The following is an 18283-nucleotide window of genomic DNA, read 5'->3' as shown; positions in this document are numbered from 1 at the left end:
ATCATCTAGTTAGTACATATTCAATCATTCGCTGCATCCACCACCTACACCCGCTGGAAGATACTGCTCTTAGAGTGTAGTATCATCATGGGAAATAACCTCTCTGAGTCGTTTCCCGTGCAGTCCGGAGTGAGACAGGGGTGCATCATCTCTCCTATCCTCTTCCTTAGTTCCTTGTCGCCATTGACTGGATAACCACCAACACCACAGCTGACAGACCGAGAGGTATTCAATAGGTCCTATTCTCCCAGCTGGAAGAGCTGGATGATCTTGCTCTCCTATCCACAAACCATAACAACATGCAGGCTAAAACTGACAGGCTTAACACCTTTGCCAGACAGGTCGGACTCAGTATCAACACCTCCAAAACACAAGTGTTGTGTGTCAACTCCACCCCCACACAACCCATCTTTGTCGATGAGGAACCACTTGAGTTCGTGGAAGATTTAACTTATCTGGGTAGCCTCATCAGCAAGGACAGTGGGGCATCAAAAGACATCAAAGCAAGGCTGGGAATGGCTCAGGGTGCCTTCTGCCCTTCTCCCAACTCTGTTCCATCTGGAGATCAAAGCAATGTAGTCTTAAAACGAAGATTGATTGATTGATTGATTGATTGAAGAATTTATTAACAGTTTGCAGAATTACAGTACATTTCAAGCACAAACTCAATACAAAGGCTGTTAACTGTGAGTGGACGACCCAATTAAGCATTACACTTGTTTCCAACAGGGTCCACCATGTTCAAATCATCAAAACATTTAGAGACGTACAAATAGACACTTCTATAGACAGAACAGGAATTCATCAAAAAGGAGGTAAAAAGGGAAAAGAAATATATACAGTGAGGGGAAAAAAGGGGGGGGCGGGGGGGGGGGGGGGGATTCAGATTTTACGGGGGCCAGTTTCGAATTGCAGCCATCCGTAGGTGCCCTTTGAGAGCGGTTTTGAAGGAGTCAAGGGATTCGCATGTCTTAATGACAGTTGGTAGGGCGTTCCACATTTTGGTGGCATAGGAGCGAAAAGAATTTAGTCCCTTGTTTGTGCCGAATCTGGGTTGTACATGGTTCGTTGCACTCCCTCTGGTGTTGTGGGTGTGGACTTCGTTAACATTAAGGAAGTATCTAGACAGGTACATGGGTATCTTGGTGGTGTATCGAATCTTGTGGACCAGACCCATTGCAAGATGCTGTACTCTGTCGTCGACCCTAAGCCATTCCAGCCTGTCGAAGTGGGCAGGGGTGAGGTGGGTTCGGGGGGCTAGATCAAGTAGGAGCCTGACCAGTTTGTTTTGGGAAGTCTGGAGCCTGGTTTTAAGGGCCTTTGAGGTGCTGTGGTACCAGGAGGTGCATGCATAGTCAAAGAAACCCTGTACAAGGGCTCCTGTTAAGGTCTTCAAGGTGTTTTTGTTGACCAGTGAGGAGATCCTGTAGAGGAATCTTGTTCTATGGTTGACTTTTTTGATTACGTTGGTGGCCATTTTATCACCGGAAAGATTAGCCTCCAGGATGGAACCTAGGTAGGTAATTTCATCTTTACGTGTGATAACATTGTCACCCACTCTAACCAAGAAGCCATTTGCCTTGCTGAGATTACTAATAGAGCCAAAGAGAATGGATTCAGTTTTTCCCAGGTGTAAAGATAGTTTGTTATCAGCGAGCCAGGTGCAGATTCTACCGAGTTCAGAGCTGAGGGCATTTTCAACCTGCAGTTTGTCCCTGTCCGAGACCAGCAGTGCTGAGTCATCTGCGAACAGGAACAAGTTGCAGTCACAGGCTGAAGTCATGTCGTTTACATATATTAGGAACAGTAGAGGCCCTAGTATGCTTCCTTGTGGAACGCCACAGCTCACTGGGAGGGGGGGGGACAGTGTTCCGTTCACTTCCACCATCTGTTCTCTCCCCTCCAGGTAGGATTGCATCCAGCTCACTGATGTGCTATCGAAACCAATTGCTTTTAGCTTGTTAACCAGTATGGAGTGGTTCACGGTGTCAAAAGCCTTTTGGAGGTCCAGCATGACCATGCCGCAGTATTTGCCAGCGTCCACCTCTTGTTTGATGTGGTCGCTCAAATAGAGGAGGCATGTGTCAGTGGAGTGGGATGTTCTGAAGCCAGATTGGAACTCGTACAATAATTTATTAGTGGCAAGATACTTTTCAACCTGTTCATAGACTATTTTTTCCATCACTTTCGAGATGGAACTAAGAATAGAAATAGGGCGGTAGTTGCCGGGGTCTAATTTACTCCCTTTCTTGTGCAAGGGGGTTACTTTGGCCAGTTTGAAATCTTGGGGGACCTGTCCCTGTTTGATGGAGAGGTTTACTATGTGGGTGATGATTGGAGCTATAGAGATGGCTGAGTCTCTGAGAAATTTGGAGGGAATGTTGTCATGGCCTGTGGCCTTGTGGGGTTGGAGGGCACTCAGTTTCTTAATTACCTCATCAGTTGTTACCATAACTAGTTTAAAATCGTCTTTACAAACACCTAGGTTTTTGTAGAAGGTCGTAATGTGCTCTACACCAAAGAGCCCAGAGTGGGAGGGCAGTTTGTTAACCAGAGTTGTTGATATGTTTGTAAAGAAGATATTCAAGTAGTTGGCCACATCAAGGTTGTCAGTGATGAGAGTGTTGTCAGATTTGATGTTTATGTTCGAAAATCTGGTTTTTAGTTTCTGACCATAGCTTAGTTGATTGTTTAGTAGCTTCCAGAGCTCATGAGGATTGTTTTTGTTTTCCTGAGCTTTATCATTAATGAAGTTACTTTTAGCTGATTTGGTCATGGCAGTTACACTGTTTCGTAGTTTGATTCGTTGTGTATTTAGGTTGTTCAAACGAGCTTGACGAACACTGTCGAAGCGCTTGGCTAGCTTTGACTTGCATTTTAGAACTTCAGAGCATTTTTTGTCTCTGGCTTTCATTGCAGCCAGTATGTCCGAATTCATCCATGGTTCCGAGCGGGTTTTGCCCCTGGTGGTTCTCAAAGGAGCCATGTTGTTCAGTACTGATGTAAATTTGGTTTTGAAGCCAAGCCAAGCTTCTTCGACAAGTGTGCTTTTAAGCTCATCGGACCAATCCAGACTCTCCAATACTTGGTTAAAGACCTCACTAGAGTAGGTTTTGAGGTCCCTTGATATGACTGTTTTGTGGCAGCCGGTCTTAAGTTTTTGTATTTTGCGGGTACAGAATATCATAAAATGATCACTAAGCCCACATACAATAACCCCTTTCTTGGAGATTCTGGATTTGTCCGAGGACAGAATGAGATCAATGACAGTTTGAGTAGAATCACACACTCTAGTGGGTTGGGTAATTAGCTGACTGACACTATGTAGATCACAGAACTTACTGAATGACTTAAACACAGGTGCTTCCTTTCGTTGCATGTCTGTATTGTAGTCGCCAATCAGGATTTTCTCTACACATTCCTCCTCAGCTAAGCACCCCTCAAGTATATCATAGAACCCATGTTGGTCAGGCGGTCTGTAGACGGTGCCCACTAATACTGATTTAGCCTTTTTGAAAATTAATTCAACCCACACAGTTTCAATTTCATCATGCTGTAAGTCAGTACGAGTAACATATTCAGTGTCTTTGTGAATATACATACACACGCCACCACCATGCCTGTTTCTGTCGTTTCTGATCAAAGAATAGTTCTCTATTTCAACTTCTGGGTCTTTGGTTGACTCATCAAGTTTGGTTTCAGAGAAGCTAATGATGTTCGCCTTACCGCATTGAAACATATGCCTGATTTCAGCCATTTTGGGTCCAAGGCTGTTGACATTCAGGTGAAAGATATGAAGTCCGTTGGCTCTGACTATGGTGCTTATCTCCTCCGTGGCGAAGTAGGGGAGCGGAGGGCCATTGTTGATGTCTGTAGAAGCCGCGGGTTGCCGTGGGGGGAGGGTGGGGGGTGCGTGGGGGTCGTCGTGGGGTGGCGGGAGTGGGGGATGGGGTCCCTCGTCCAGGTTTGTTGAGGGCTCTGGTGGGGCCGATTGAGCCATGGTGTCGACCGGAGAAACAGCAGAAATAGCAGGTAAAGTATCACGGTGTCCGTCTCCAGCCTCGTTGTCCCCCTTGGTTGGATGTGGAGACTCTTCACGCCTGTAGATGGTGGTGTTGTCCGTGTCTTTTGCCTCGACTGCCGCCGATGTAAGATCTGCGTTGGGTCCCCAAGACGGCTCCGTGCCCGTACCTTGAGTTGGCTGTGTGGCCGTGACCGTCTCATGCGTTGTCCTTGCGATGGATCCCCAAGGCGGCTCCGTGCCCGTATCTTGAGTTGGCTGTGTGGCCGTGACCATCTCATGCGTTGTCCTTGCAATGGATCCCCAAGGCGGCTCCGTGCCCGTATCTTGAGTTGGCTGTGTGGCCGCGACCGTCTCCTTTGTTGTCCTTGCGTCCGTGATCATCAGGCTGCAAGTTTGTTTCTTCGCCTGAAGTCTAGTGAGTACAGGACCAGGATTGGGTTGGATGTCTCCTGCCATTAACAAGAATATACAACAGAACAGGCGTCTGTCGATCTTGCCAAGTAGGGGTTTGTTTCTTTTGGCCGGATTGCAGGTTAACAGTGCGTGGATTCCAGCCGCGCCGTGCCCGAGATGTTTACCGGTCGATCCATTGTTGTTGTTGCCGAGGAGATAGAACGTGCTGTGTTCTTCGTTGTTTACGCTGGTGTTGTTCTCGTAATCAATTTTCCTCATATCCACGTGATGGTAGAACCAGGGTGAATTGGAGTAGAAATCCATAATCCACAGGAGTATGAAAAGAAAATGAGCGAGAAAATGCGCTTTTTTGTCAACATTCTGTGACTTGGCGCAGGAGCGAGACGAAACACGTCTGTCCATCTCAACGACCGGATGCTCGACAGCAATATCAAGTCTGTTCTGCTGTATGGTATAGGAAGACGGAGCATCACCAAGGAGATTACACACAGACGCTTGAGATAGCTATAGGACATGTACTGAGGATGGAGCAGGATCGCATCACAAAGGTTGCCTTAAGATGTACACCACCAGGCAAAAGAAAATCTGGGTCCAAAACCACCTGGCGCAGAACTGTACTACAGGCGCTGGAACAGATGAACCTGTCCTGGGGAGAGGCGCAACATGCGGCCAGGGATCGGATGCAATGGAGAGCGCTCATTGAAGCCTTATGTCCCATAGGGGACGAAGAGGAGTATAAGTAAGTCCATTCCGGGCCAGACAGGGTCTAACCACCATACCCATTACCCAGGTTTTCTTTTTTTTTTTTTTTTTTTTTTGCTTAAAAATAAAAAGACAGTCAGTCAGGCTGCTGTTATTGTGAATGTTGCCTTGCTGCATGAAAAGGCTCTGCTATACATTTTAAAGGAATAATTTACACTAAAATTTATATTTTAGAAATCAAAGGCACTGACCATTTCCATTTGAGGAGGAATCTGCTACAGTGCTTTTCTGGCAAACTCCTTGAATCCTTGAGAACTAGTGAGAGACCAATAACTACCAAATTGTTTCTACAAATAATTCATATGTTTCCCGCTGACCACCTCCGTTTCACTTTAAATACAGGACAACAATAGCCATATTACACGTTACTGTAACTGCTGTAACGTCATTTTTAGCATGCTGCCAGTGCCAGTAAATATACTCTCTTCTTGTGGTCCAGACTAATGAGGTTGTTGATTCAGCTGGGACAATGAAGAAAATCTATATGCTATTGTATTTAAATCATGAATAGGCTCTATGCACACAGAATAACTCTTACTTCCGGACCCCTTTTCTACTTCCTTCATAGGTGTTACCGATGATACTAATTAGGCCCAGGCCACACATATTATGGATCTTTTGCTAAACGCACATTATTTTGTGTGTTTGGGCCTTTCAGCCACACGCAAACATATATATTTGAAAATATCCGGATCAGTGGAACTGTGTAATCATGTGAAACGGAGCTTTTGAGAAACGATGATGTCACCGCTTATTAGCGCATATCATTTTTACTATAATTAGGTGAGAAATGCAGCTTGTGCCTGCATGGAAACTACATATCAATCCGATTGTTCATGTTTATATATCACTGTTAACAACTTTAAAACGTATCATATGTTGCATCAACTGCAGCGAGCAAAGGCTCTGCTCTGCTGCATCCAATAATAAATATATCAGCCTACTATAGTCCAGTGCGGATTGGTGATTTAATTTGTATTGGTGCCGAGTGCGAAGCTTGAACAATATTGCGGACCACTACAGATAAACTGTGGATATTAACCTACCAATAAGGACCCAGGCCAAATGCCATTGCGCAGTACCCTACACCAACAAGTCTATGCGTGGTGTGTGCATAGCCGCATGTGAAACTATATCGTGCTGTATTTTGCTCTCCATTTCATGGTCATGGTCATGCGAGGAGAGAGAGAGAGAGAGAGAGAGAGAGAGAGGGAGAGAGGGTGCAGAGAGAGAGAGAGGTGTGAATGGAATCGCATCAAATAGCGTGGTTGGTGAGAAGAAAGTATACAGTGGGTCGCCGTGCGCATATGGCACATCTCTCTCCTGTTTTGGTAATAAAGGGCGCACCCTTGACTGCATTCCGTTGTCACTGCGCCTGCATGCGCCGACAATGTGCGTGCGTGAACTTTTATTAGCCTACATTATAACATGACATTTATTATACACCTGGAAAATATCTTGAGCTTGAGCTAATAAGTTTGGGAACCACTGTTGTAGAGTGTTGTTCATGTCCTGACAATACAGCTGAGACCGTGTTGATGCCAGTGTATTCTGGTGATGTCTGTCCTCACTGTGATTGTGTGTTAGTTTCTACATAGGAGTCACAGGGGTCCTTGTGGGCATTCCATGGGGTCCCCAACTAAATTTGTTAATTTACTGTAGCATCACAATCATTTTAGGCGCCAATTCATCCATATTTTATACTTTGGCAATAGCTATACTTTATTATTATTATTATTATTATTATTAGTAGTAGTAGTAGTAGTATAGTAGTAGTAGTAGTAGTAGTAGTAGTAGTAGTAGTAGTAGTATTATTTTCACACAAATCTTCTCTTCTGTATAGGTCCCTGAAACAAAATATTTTCAGATGGGGGTTCGCAGCCAAATACATATCAATTTGGGGGTCCTTGACATGAAATGTTTGAGAACCACTGCGATACTGTTTCGGGTGTATATTTTATACTGTCTTTCATTTCCGCCCGGAGAATGTTTTTTAGCTATATAGCCTATCTTAGGGAACTTATTCGACTCTGTATCTGTACTTTAACTGCTGTGCTGTCTCTGGCGACTGAATTTCCTGTCTATCCTAGCTGCCACATTTGGAAGCGTCCTTTGTTCTGTGTACTGGTAGAGTACTGGGATCAGAGTGACAATGTTAGCAGGCTGGTTGGTTAATCACCAACACTGAGACGTGACACTTCTATAGGTCTGACTCTATTTATATTTTCTGTGCAGGACTTGCCAAGTCGCCAGAGCGATGGTAAAGAAAAGTCGAGAGTCGGGATTTGGAGATTTACGCACATTGTGCTGACAGACAATGAAAGAAACATGTTCCACTTCCACTCACAATTTAGGTGGCTTTTAAAATGTGGTACTTATTCCTTCATTAAAACATATGATTGGCACCTCATAAGTGTAAATATAAAATCAAATATAATATAGCCTACAATTGAAACCTGCTACTGCAGTGATTTTATCCTGTGTTCAATGCGTTTCTGCATTTGTGTGTGGACATAGATATCTCTGTCGTATGGACAGGGATTTTTTATAAAACGGAGGACGGAAATATCCGTTTTGCAAAAGATCCAGAGTAGTGTGGACTGGGCCTTAGTGTCCAGTCAAACTATTTAACTGCAACGACTCCCAAAACTCTGAGTGTGTACAAATGGAACCAAATGAACCTGTAAGGGTCCATTTGGTTCCATTTGTACACAGAGTTACACACCCATGAGGCTGCCACTCAAAGTGACTACTGGCCAATCGTAGCGCGTCTTTTCCAGGACATGTCAGAATCTAGGGTGCATTCGAATACACGACCAGAGCGCACCCTATAGAAGTCCTGGGAAAGACACACTGTGATTGGCCAGTAGTCACTTTGGGTGGCAGCGTGCTATGCCTCCGCCATATTGGAAACAAAAGTGGCAGCCGCTATAACAATACACACATGCCCCAGAGCCGGAGGAGGCGTCTACCTTTTATAAATGTCTATGGGGCACCCCAGTTGGTCCATGGGACTTGCTGGTTCTGATCACTTCTGGTTGTTATTATTCAGTTCAGTTTGTCCTGGCCAAATGAAAACCATAGATCATCCACTTGCAGTGTCATTGTAGGTGTTATGGAGTTGATAAATGCAGTCCAAGTAGTTAATTTCCTGGCCATGCATTGCATTTATTTGTGGTGCAAGATAAGTCAACTGGATCTGATAGAGCCCAGGCAAGTCTATTCATTATCTAAGTCTGGTGGCTGTGTGCTCCTGTGTGGACTGTACTTCATTTCAGTATAAAATACATGTTTTTCATGTCTAGCCTATGCCTCATTGTCTCCACCAGGACGAAGGCATGGGGAGAGAGTATGTTTTGCACTCCGTCCGTCCGTCCGTGTGTGTGTGTGTGTGTGTGTGTCCGTCCATCCGTCCGTCCGTCCGTCCGTCCGTCCTTCCGTCTGTGAACAGCTAATCTCCGGCACCGTTAACCCGGTCGATGCCAAATTTTGCACTCACACTCCCTGGATGCCAAAGATGAACCTCTGCCCCAAAATTTCCAGAACGGCCTGTTATAGCGCCACCAGGAGGCCGCTTTGTGCAAAACAAGTTTTTGGACAGTACACCTACAGATTTCGTCCAAACATCACGCAAAATGGTACACAGTCTCTCTAGAGCCATTCAACGAAAAGGGGCTTTCAGATTTCTCAGACGCCATCCTGATTGGCTAAGATTGGCTTCCAAAGTCCGCAGGAGTGCTCAGTTTCAAACAAAATGCTGCAAATCATGAACACATCGTGTGATTTCCGTGAAATTGGGCACGCACATTCCCACTAGGCCGAGGAAGAAATGCCAAATGAACATTTTCAACTCAGCCTCATGGTGGCGCTATAACTGGCCCAAAAGTGTTTTTACATCTAACTGCACGGATCTGTGGATAACTTTGTATGCCAACTCCCTAGAGGACAAGGAAAAACCTTTGCCTGGAATTTTTCACATCTGCTCTTTATAGCGCCACCAGGAGGCCGACATATGTAAAACACATTTTCTAATATTACTCCTTCAGATTTATCCAAATATCACGCAAATCGGTACACATGCTCTTCATAGTCATGTGATCAAGACGGGTTTGTTTGATTTCTCATAATCCACCCTCATTGGCTACGATTGGCTTCTAAACTTTTCAGGAGTAGCCCGCTTTGTACCCGTTTTGTACAAATCGTCACAACTACTCAACGCAGCGTCCGATTGTGGTGAAACTGTGCATGCATATTCCCACTAGGCTTTGGAAGAAATGCCACTTGACAGTTTTCAAATCAGCCTCATGGTGGCGCTACAACAGGCCAAGCCACGTCACACACACACACACACACACACACACACACACACACACACACACACACACACACACACACACACACACACACACACACACACACACACACACACACACACACACACACACACACACACGTATATATTGCTCCTAAACATTTTGCCAAACATCACACACATACTCCTATCCTCCTGGTGGAGACCTGTGCCCAGAAGGGCACTTTTTCTAGTTTGCGACTGTGTTCATATCGTATAGACTGTACGTGACACCATTGTTTGGAGTAATCCGCTGGAAAGGTCACACATGTATGGTTGTCCATCACATAGTTACGCCTAGGGATTATTTTTCAAGAAGAGTCAAATCTGTCAGTATACTGTATCTTCTCACATTTTCCCAAACATGTCTGACAAATTGTATTGGGGATGAAATGGATACACTTAATTTCAAGCAACAAATTAAATGCCATACTGCTACTGAAACTTAATGGATGCAGTTTAATATAATGTTTTCTTTAGCCTTTAGAAAATGTTATAGGCACTAAATTTAATAGGCGGTGAAATGATCAGATGATTGAGGTCTGAGGTTAGCTGGTTTATTGTGTCATTTCAATGTAGGGTATCAACTTTTTTCTTTGGCGATATAAATACATATAGTTGTTTAATTTTTTACAGATTGAATTTGGAAATAAGACATAATCATAAAAGAAAGTCTGCACACTGCTATAATGCGCAAAGAACATGTGTGGTTTGAAACCTTGATCTGTTACTGATAATAAACACCATTGGGAGTCTTATAGCAGTGTGTGGACTCTTTAGTCTTATTTTAGTACTTGTTCTAGTTTTTCAAATAAGCAAATAATTTAGTACACTATCTACAGTTTAGACAATCATGTGCTTCTTTGTAACATACTGATTCACAACTGCTTATTTTTCTGCATGCATTACATGAAGTGCTTAATAAATAATATATTTTGTAAGTTTTTATGTTTAAAATCGATTTAAACAAAAACACTGCATTGTTTAAATTAAACAACAGAAACTTATATCCGGAGTACAGCAGCACACAGCATCATTTCAGCATTGTGAAATCAACAACGGAGAAATGCCACCGAGGGTGAAGAAGACCATTTAACCTCCTAATGGTGCAGACAAAATTTGATGGCTTTTCAGAAACGTTAAACATTTTAATTATCATGTTTAGTTTGCGTCAGTAGATTCCCTCCAATTACCTTAACTGATCTCTCTGACTCTATACCTCAGTCACCCTCACATTCTCGCATGCAACCACATGACCCACCACAAACATTCTTGTCCACTTCACTTTGTTGCCAAAAAGTCTAACAATCACATCATTGTACAGTTTTGGCTTCCTTGTGCGTCTTTAGCCAGTACTTGTTTATTTGAACTCCCAGGGCACTGACATTTCTTGAACTTCAGTAGAAGAGCACTTTGGCTCCGTAAAGCCAACACACTTAAGACTTTATCGACTTGATTTACGGTAGATGTAAGCCTTGCCGAGCCATGAGGCCCATAGGGCAGGAGCCAACTCCTGTTTCTGTAGCGTGAGGCAGCTTGATGTACAAGTACACCCCCTGGACATGACGCTAGTATGTCACAGGGACTTACCCCAAACCAACCCTTGATGCTGAGTGCCAAGCAGGGATGCACTGGGTCTTTGGTATGACCCCGCCAGGGATCAAACCTCAACATCCCAGTCTCAGGGCAGACACTCTATAACCACAAAGCCACTGATCTGGTTAAAAGGCAGACGTAGCCTAACAAAACATCCTACTTTTTTGATGAATTGGGTCATCATTTTAGCAGCTGGCAGTTTTGCGAACTTCTGAGCTTTACTGACAGCTCTTTAATTAGATAGGACGGTTAAGGTCACACTGCATAATAATTCCTGTTAGCAGTCAAGTGGATTATTGAATTTGGTGTTGGATCAAAGCAGGTGCCAAGCCACATAGACACACATGGCAATGGGCCTGAAAGGTATAACACAAAGACAATTTTATCTCTGTCAGTCGATAATATATGAGCCAAACAATATTGCAGGAGGGAGAGTGCACAAACAAAAATACAAAAAAGGAAGGTTTTGTTATCATTATTTTCTTTTTATTAATAGCTGTAGCGGTGAGGCGCTAAGCTGTTGGTTGTCCTTATTTCGGGCCATTACTTTGGTCCTAAACAAGATACTCTAATCTATAAAGTGCAAATTGTCTGTCTAGACAGATATGCCCATATGGATTATGGACATGCTTGGTGTCTATTCTGAGTCTACACCAAATTCAAACACAAAGTACAAATCTATCTCCCTGACTAAACCGTAAAAGCCCAGAACAAAAGACATCGCAGCACACAGACACCACTAACGCCAGCTTCCCTTGTCTACACTCACTTAGTTTTAGAACACCACATTTTAACATGGCACACAGCCTGCAGGTAAAGAAATGTCATGGGCTAAAAGGCTGGAGCGAAGCTTCCCCCAGTCTTATATGCAGGCTGGCTCATTGCCAACAACACCTGGCCCTAGGTGTTGTTCTCCCGATCTCCACTGTCACTCCAGCCCCCAAGAGCAGCCCAATGGCACGCTGCACTTGGGACATTGGCACGCTGCACTTGGGACATTGGCTGTCTCAGAGCATGCCGTTCAGAGAGTGCAGCCCAATCTAATCTCTCTCTCTTTTCCTTCTCTCTCCCAAGAGGGGGAGAGAGAGACAGACACCCTAATTGCACCCATGCAATAACCCCACCTGGTTATTTAATAGGCTAGCCTTGTACCCGTTGTACTCTGTGTATCTGTGTCCCTTTTTTGCCCATAGGCCTATATGAAACAAAACATACTCTCTCCCCATGCCTTCGGCCTGGTGGAGACAAATATGTCTGTCTGTCGTTGGAGATCCCTGTTGTCATCAGTCTATGCCCATATATGGGTTTACAAGGCACTATACCAGGAAGATGGATTGCTGAGGTGGAGTGGCAGGTCCCAGTATTTACCGCATGTCTGCTATGTTGGCCTTGCCCGGGATCAAACCCAGAACCTTGCAATTCAAAGTCTAGTGCTCTGCCTACTGAGTTTTACTAGCCATGGTTCACATGACACTCGTACTTCACAAGCGCCATGGCTTAACTTCCGCCTGTTTTACGCGATTGCTACATGCATTTACAGTGAAACCGTGTACATACACATTCAGATTTCAAATAAAGTAGGCTACTCACCACGTGGGCCACAGGTGTTAGAAATTTGCTGGTACAGCGATTAGCACTGCTGCATTCCGCATTGTTTAATAAAAGGCATTTTTATCCGAGCAGTTTTTTTGCCATAGGCTTTCAACCCTATCGGTTGGAAGGAGTGTTGCACTCTGAAACACTGGGTGTGTTCGATATAGGCATGCTGACCGCACTGCCAATACAAACTAATAGGCGAGTGCACTCCCGGTGTGCAACTGTGAGTTTTCCGAACGCACCCCGTTTGAGAAAAATTGCGGGGGCGCTCGGATAAAAATGCCTTTTATTAAACAATGCGGAATGCAGCAATGCTAATCGCTGTACCAGTAAATGTCTAACACCCGTAGCACACGTGTGAGTACTTTATATTTGAAATCTGAATGTTTATGTACATGTTTTCACTGTAAATGTAGCGATCGCGTAAAATTGGCTTCAGTTGCGTCATGACTGTCATGATTATGACAGTCATGTTTCAGGGCTATTTTTACCAGACATGTGCAATGCAATGTACAATCTGGACCAACCAGAATGCTGCTGTATAGCCACTTACGGTATTTTAAGTGTGTGAAGTGTTTTAGTTAGATACAATGGCATTGTCTAGACCTGTGTGAAGATTAACATCTGCTCAATGTCATAGTAGCACCCATACACAATTTCTGGTTTATTAACCTCTGGGTTATGGAAATTATCACAGGGTCATCCTTTGACCAAGGTAAAGGTTCATGGGATTATTACAATAGTACTTGCTTTACATAATGAACCCGTCATCTTTTATATATACTTTTATCTTGTTTTTTATCTAGTTTGTGTTTCATTGTGTGTTGTATTATTCCATTGTACTTTCAGAGGGTCATTGTAAAAGAGAGCTTGCTGTCAATTGGCCTCTCCCTTGTTTAATAAAGGCTTCTATCTGAGGGAAGTCCCAAAGGAGCTGGGCCATTGTTTCTGATCGTTCACTAAAGACTCACGGTGGGTTTAGGTTTCACAAACTACTTATATGAGATGAGTCTGTGTGCCATCGCCAATACAATGGAATTGTTCACAAATCAAGGAGGGCATGCCAAACTGCACTGACCTGGATTCTATCCAATCCGAAGAAGATTGCTTACATATAAAAGCCTCTCTATACATCCCAGGAATCAGAAAGAAAGGAAACAAGTACAGTAACTGAAAGGAAATTGAGTCTTAAATGGCAGTCAAGGTGAGTGTTTTCCAATGAAAATCTTAAATCAAAACAGCTTACTGTAACATGCTCCAACTTATTTTTCTGTAACTTATTTGACTTTAGATTTCTTACGGAGATCTTGCTGCATGATCGAGCATACATGTGTGACTGTGCATTTAAAAATGTAATTTTGCTGTTATAGATCTCCACAACTCTGAGCCTTTTCTTCTTGGCATCCATGGTTGCCCAGAGCTCTCAGTTAAATATAAGTGATTGTGGAAGTTTGGCTAGACGTCCAGGTATATACATTTAACATCAGCTTTGAATGATTGCTTTTGGAGAGTCAAATCTAATTAATTGCAGATTTTATCCTGAGCTTTGAAGACAATTATTATTACAATTATTGTGTACTTTTAAGACAGTTATCTTATTATTTATTTATTTATTAATTATTATATATTATTATTATAATTGTATTCATAGTACAAACATTATGACAGACTGGCCTCTTTATTCTTATACTTCAGGCATTATGCCTTTGCCTTTTTTATGCTTAAATGAATGAATACCTTTGTAGGCAATATCCATACAGTAGTCATCATATTAGAGTGATTAGTTGTGAGTGAATATGATTATCGATGGACAATGGAGAACAAACGTTACTGATCTTATATTTCCCTGTTGAAGCATACAATGACATCTCAGTGGAATGTGGCACTGCCTCAATCAGCCTGGCCATCCTCTATTGCCCTGTATTGCACACTGGCTACAATTCGTCCCAGCTCGTCCTCAACCATGTGAGTGATGAGCCAAGCTGCGCAGGAACCCTGGACGAAAGTGCCTCACCCCCGGTTGTCAGGTTCACCTTCTCCCTCAACAAGACTTCATCTTGTCTCAGCCATTTCATCGTAAGTAGAGCATGAAGACGACGTTGGATGGCCGAATAATCATTTTCCTGTTCTTGACATGAGTCTTGATGTTTATCTCAGACCACCAGTGCAGTCGGCCAAGGGGTCTTCTCTGCATTCTCCAACATCCAGACGGTTAACATCAGTGGTGCAGTGCGCTCCTATGATATATCCACTGGCACAGTCACCTATAAAGCTGAGCTCAAATATTACTACTCCTGTGCTTACCCTCTGGAGTATCTGATCAACAACACCCGGGTTGATGTGTAAGTTCCCATGGAATTCTGTTTTGTGTCAATTAAAAAAGACGGCACAATCACAATGACTTTGTGAGATGGTTTTGTAGCAGGGTACCAAAGAGTGTTATTACATGGAACATCTGATAGATACATTTGTTTCTTTCTGTAAAATCTTGTTTTATAGTTTTTTGTTAGGGATTACTTGCTAACTCAAACGCATTTACATTGCATCATTAACTCTACTGTAGGTAGTTTTGTATGCCGTGTTCATTATGTTCTGTACCTCTCAAATAAACAAAGTCAAGTCTACAATTTAAATACCGGTACCTCAAAAACTGTTAACATGAAACTAGATACCTTTTTTTTGTGAGCCGATATTCAATAGGCCTAAATGATTTACAAATTATAAAGTAGGTACTCAATACTGATCATAATGTCAGCAACAGTGAGCAAATAGTATCCTTCTGCTTTCAAAGGGTTTGACTCCTTCAATAATGTGTTGAGTGTATACCAGTGTCAGACTCAAACATGTCTCAACCATTTATCATTACTTTCTCTCTCTCATCAATCTTTGTCTCACATAGGTCAGCATCCTCCATTGCAGTGAGGGACAAAAACGGAAGTTTCATTAGCACACTGACCATGAAGCTTTTCTCTGTAAGTCAAAGGAAAAATGACTTTCTCTTACTCTCTCTCTCTCTACATATCTCTCTCTCTCTCTCTCTCTCTCATGCACGCATGCATGCGCGCACACACGCACGCACGCACGCACGCACGCACGCACGCACATGTACACACAGCTGCCTAGAACTGCATTTAATTTAAGCTAATGCTAAATGTCAACCACTCAGTCAAACGGAAATCCTCCCTGGCCAATGCAAATATTAGGGTTCTGGGCTTAGAGACAGGGCTTCTCTGCTACATTTCCCTCTGTTTGACCTCCCCCTCTAGGGAAACCCGGTCCAGGTCACATTAGCAATGTAAACGCATGGATTCAAACCGAGGATTCCTACAAGGGAAACCAAACACTAGCTCCCCTTGTCAATGACGGTGTCAGACTTATGGGCTACAGGCAGGGCTATTCTTCTACATCAGTGGTTCTCAAAGAGGGGTCCAGGAACACTCATAGGCTTCCGTCTGTAAACTCTGAGAGCTATACAAATGGTCCTTTTTGGTTTCAATTCAGTTTAGGGGGACCTTGAAATTAAGCAGTTTGAAACCCACTGTTCTACATGTAAACTTGAAATATATGGGATTATCTTTTGATGGAATACAACGTAATAATGTGTTCACAGGACGTCAACTACACCACCCCGTTGGTCATGCCATCAAATGGAGTAGAGCTGAGGACCCGCATCTATGTCCAGGTTGAGGCAAAAAACCTGACTGAACAGTAAGAATTTAAAAATATCCATTTACCTTCAATCACTGACCCTGTACCTGTAGTAGTTTTTGCTGAATGTGAGACAGTGTGTCCTTAATTTCATACGTGAGAAATAAACACAACACACAATAGTCCTTTAATCATTGAGTGCATGAAGTTTCTGCCATTGCTAGTCTTGAGCATTGTTAATTTGTACCCCAACAGGTATCACGTTCTCCTGGACAGATGCTATGCCTCAATATCCCCTGAACCCACCTCTACTACTTACTTCAACCTGTTTGTCGCGTAAGTCCACAAGTCTCATTCTGAATCAACAGCTCAAGTTCAACCTTGACCAACACTTTATTTGTTTCTTTCAACCGGACAGGTGCGACAAAGACCAGAATACAGAAATGCATGAGAACGGGCAGAGCACCCGCGGGCGCTTCTCCTTCCAAGCCTTCCGCTTCATTGAACAGCAGAATGAGACGTTGTCCACCTACTATCTGCACTGTATCACCAGACTTTGTGAGATAACCACCTGCAGTTCATTGGTGATTATTATACAAACAGTATAATTTCATTAAAGGGATCGTGATATAAAAATGTTTTTGTAAAAAAAGAAAGAAATCTGAGCTCAATTGCACCCCAAAAACATGAACTTTCAACATACAGTAGATTTTCTGTGGTCTAGTTTTCTGGCTCAAACAAGTGCTCTGATTTTCCTGTGGACTGTGATGTAAGAGTCCACAAATCCAATGACATGACAATTTGCCAGCAGATGGCACTGTTGTGGGATTTTGCCTGTTTTCATTGCAGCTTAAAAGGCTTCAGAACACAGAGAAAACCCCAGACCACAGAAAATCCACTGAATGTTCATTGGTTCCGCTTATTTCGGTGTAATTGAGGTCATAAAACCTAAAAGAAAAAACACCCGTGTGAAGTGAGGGGCGTTCTTATCATCGTACATCATCATGGCGTAAAATAGACACTATGACACATATGTCTATTTGCTCAGACACTGAAATGACGTGAAATTCTCCATTCATTGTCAATTGAAATGTAATGTTTGTGTAGGACAAAGTTTGTGAACATACACTAAAAGCTGGATATAGGAGAGGCTAGCACCCCTCAAAAAAATAAAAATAAATGAAAATGATTTAAATGAATGTCATGAAACCTTTAATATAATAATGGTAGAACGCTCAAATGTAGCCCATTGCCTAACACTGGCAATAAGTGTAATCTGCATGTGCTCAAACTGTTGTTTCTCCAAACTATAGAATTGTGCCACTCCCAGCAGGAGAAAAAGGGATTTAGCTTTTAGTGCTGAGGAAGGAGGATTGACTGAGTCTGCCACCCTCTCCTCAACACCTATTGTCACCAGTACTGAGGATCGTAAGTGTGATCTTGCTCTTCCCACAACATATATACTGCATTACCATTGTGTCCTAGACTAATGACTCATTCATGGGTTATGAATTGTAATATTCAGAGCAAATATTGATTGTTTTGTTTTATTTTGTTTTTCAGCCTACGCAAATCCATCTGAAAAAGGTACTTGTTTTCTTTTTCTATTCTAAGCTGTCAATATTGTCTGCAGCCAAATTTGAACTATTGTTTATTATTTAAATCATTTGACGCAAAATCCGTACATCATGTATAGGCTACAGTTTGTAGGATGACAGTTAAATGATTCATGCGGAAGCTCCACTTTTTTAATTGATTTCCGGATCCAAGGACATATTAGATATGCATATTATTATGATACAGATTTAAGGAGATCTAACACACTGCTACTCCTCTGGTTGTCCTGTCAGCAGCTTCACACTCCAGTGACGCTGCTTCATCTACAGGACTGA

At 42.9% G+C, this 18283-nt stretch overlaps 1 protein-coding gene across 1 annotated transcript; it reads left to right on the top strand.

The window, feature by feature from the left end:
• Nucleotides 1-299: 299 nt before the first annotated feature.
• Nucleotides 300-18283, top strand: LOC306928110 (zona pellucida-like domain-containing protein 1; the record flags this gene model as incomplete). The annotated part of the gene is made up of 8 exons (XM_079508030.1): nt 300-525; nt 14599-14819; nt 14901-15085; nt 15643-15715; nt 16354-16451; nt 16647-16727; nt 16810-16975; nt 18242-18283. The coding sequence occupies 8 exons, from the start codon at nt 300-302 to the stop codon at nt 18281-18283; spliced, it is 1092 nt and encodes a 363-aa protein (XP_079364156.1).

This window comes from Electrona antarctica (assembly GCF_951216825.1).
Source record: "Electrona antarctica genome assembly, chromosome: 8".
Taxonomy (NCBI): Eukaryota; Metazoa; Chordata; class Actinopteri; order Myctophiformes; family Myctophidae; genus Electrona; species Electrona antarctica.
The sequence above is the reverse complement of the archived record's forward strand: the minus strand, read 5'-3'. Positions and strand labels throughout refer to the sequence as shown.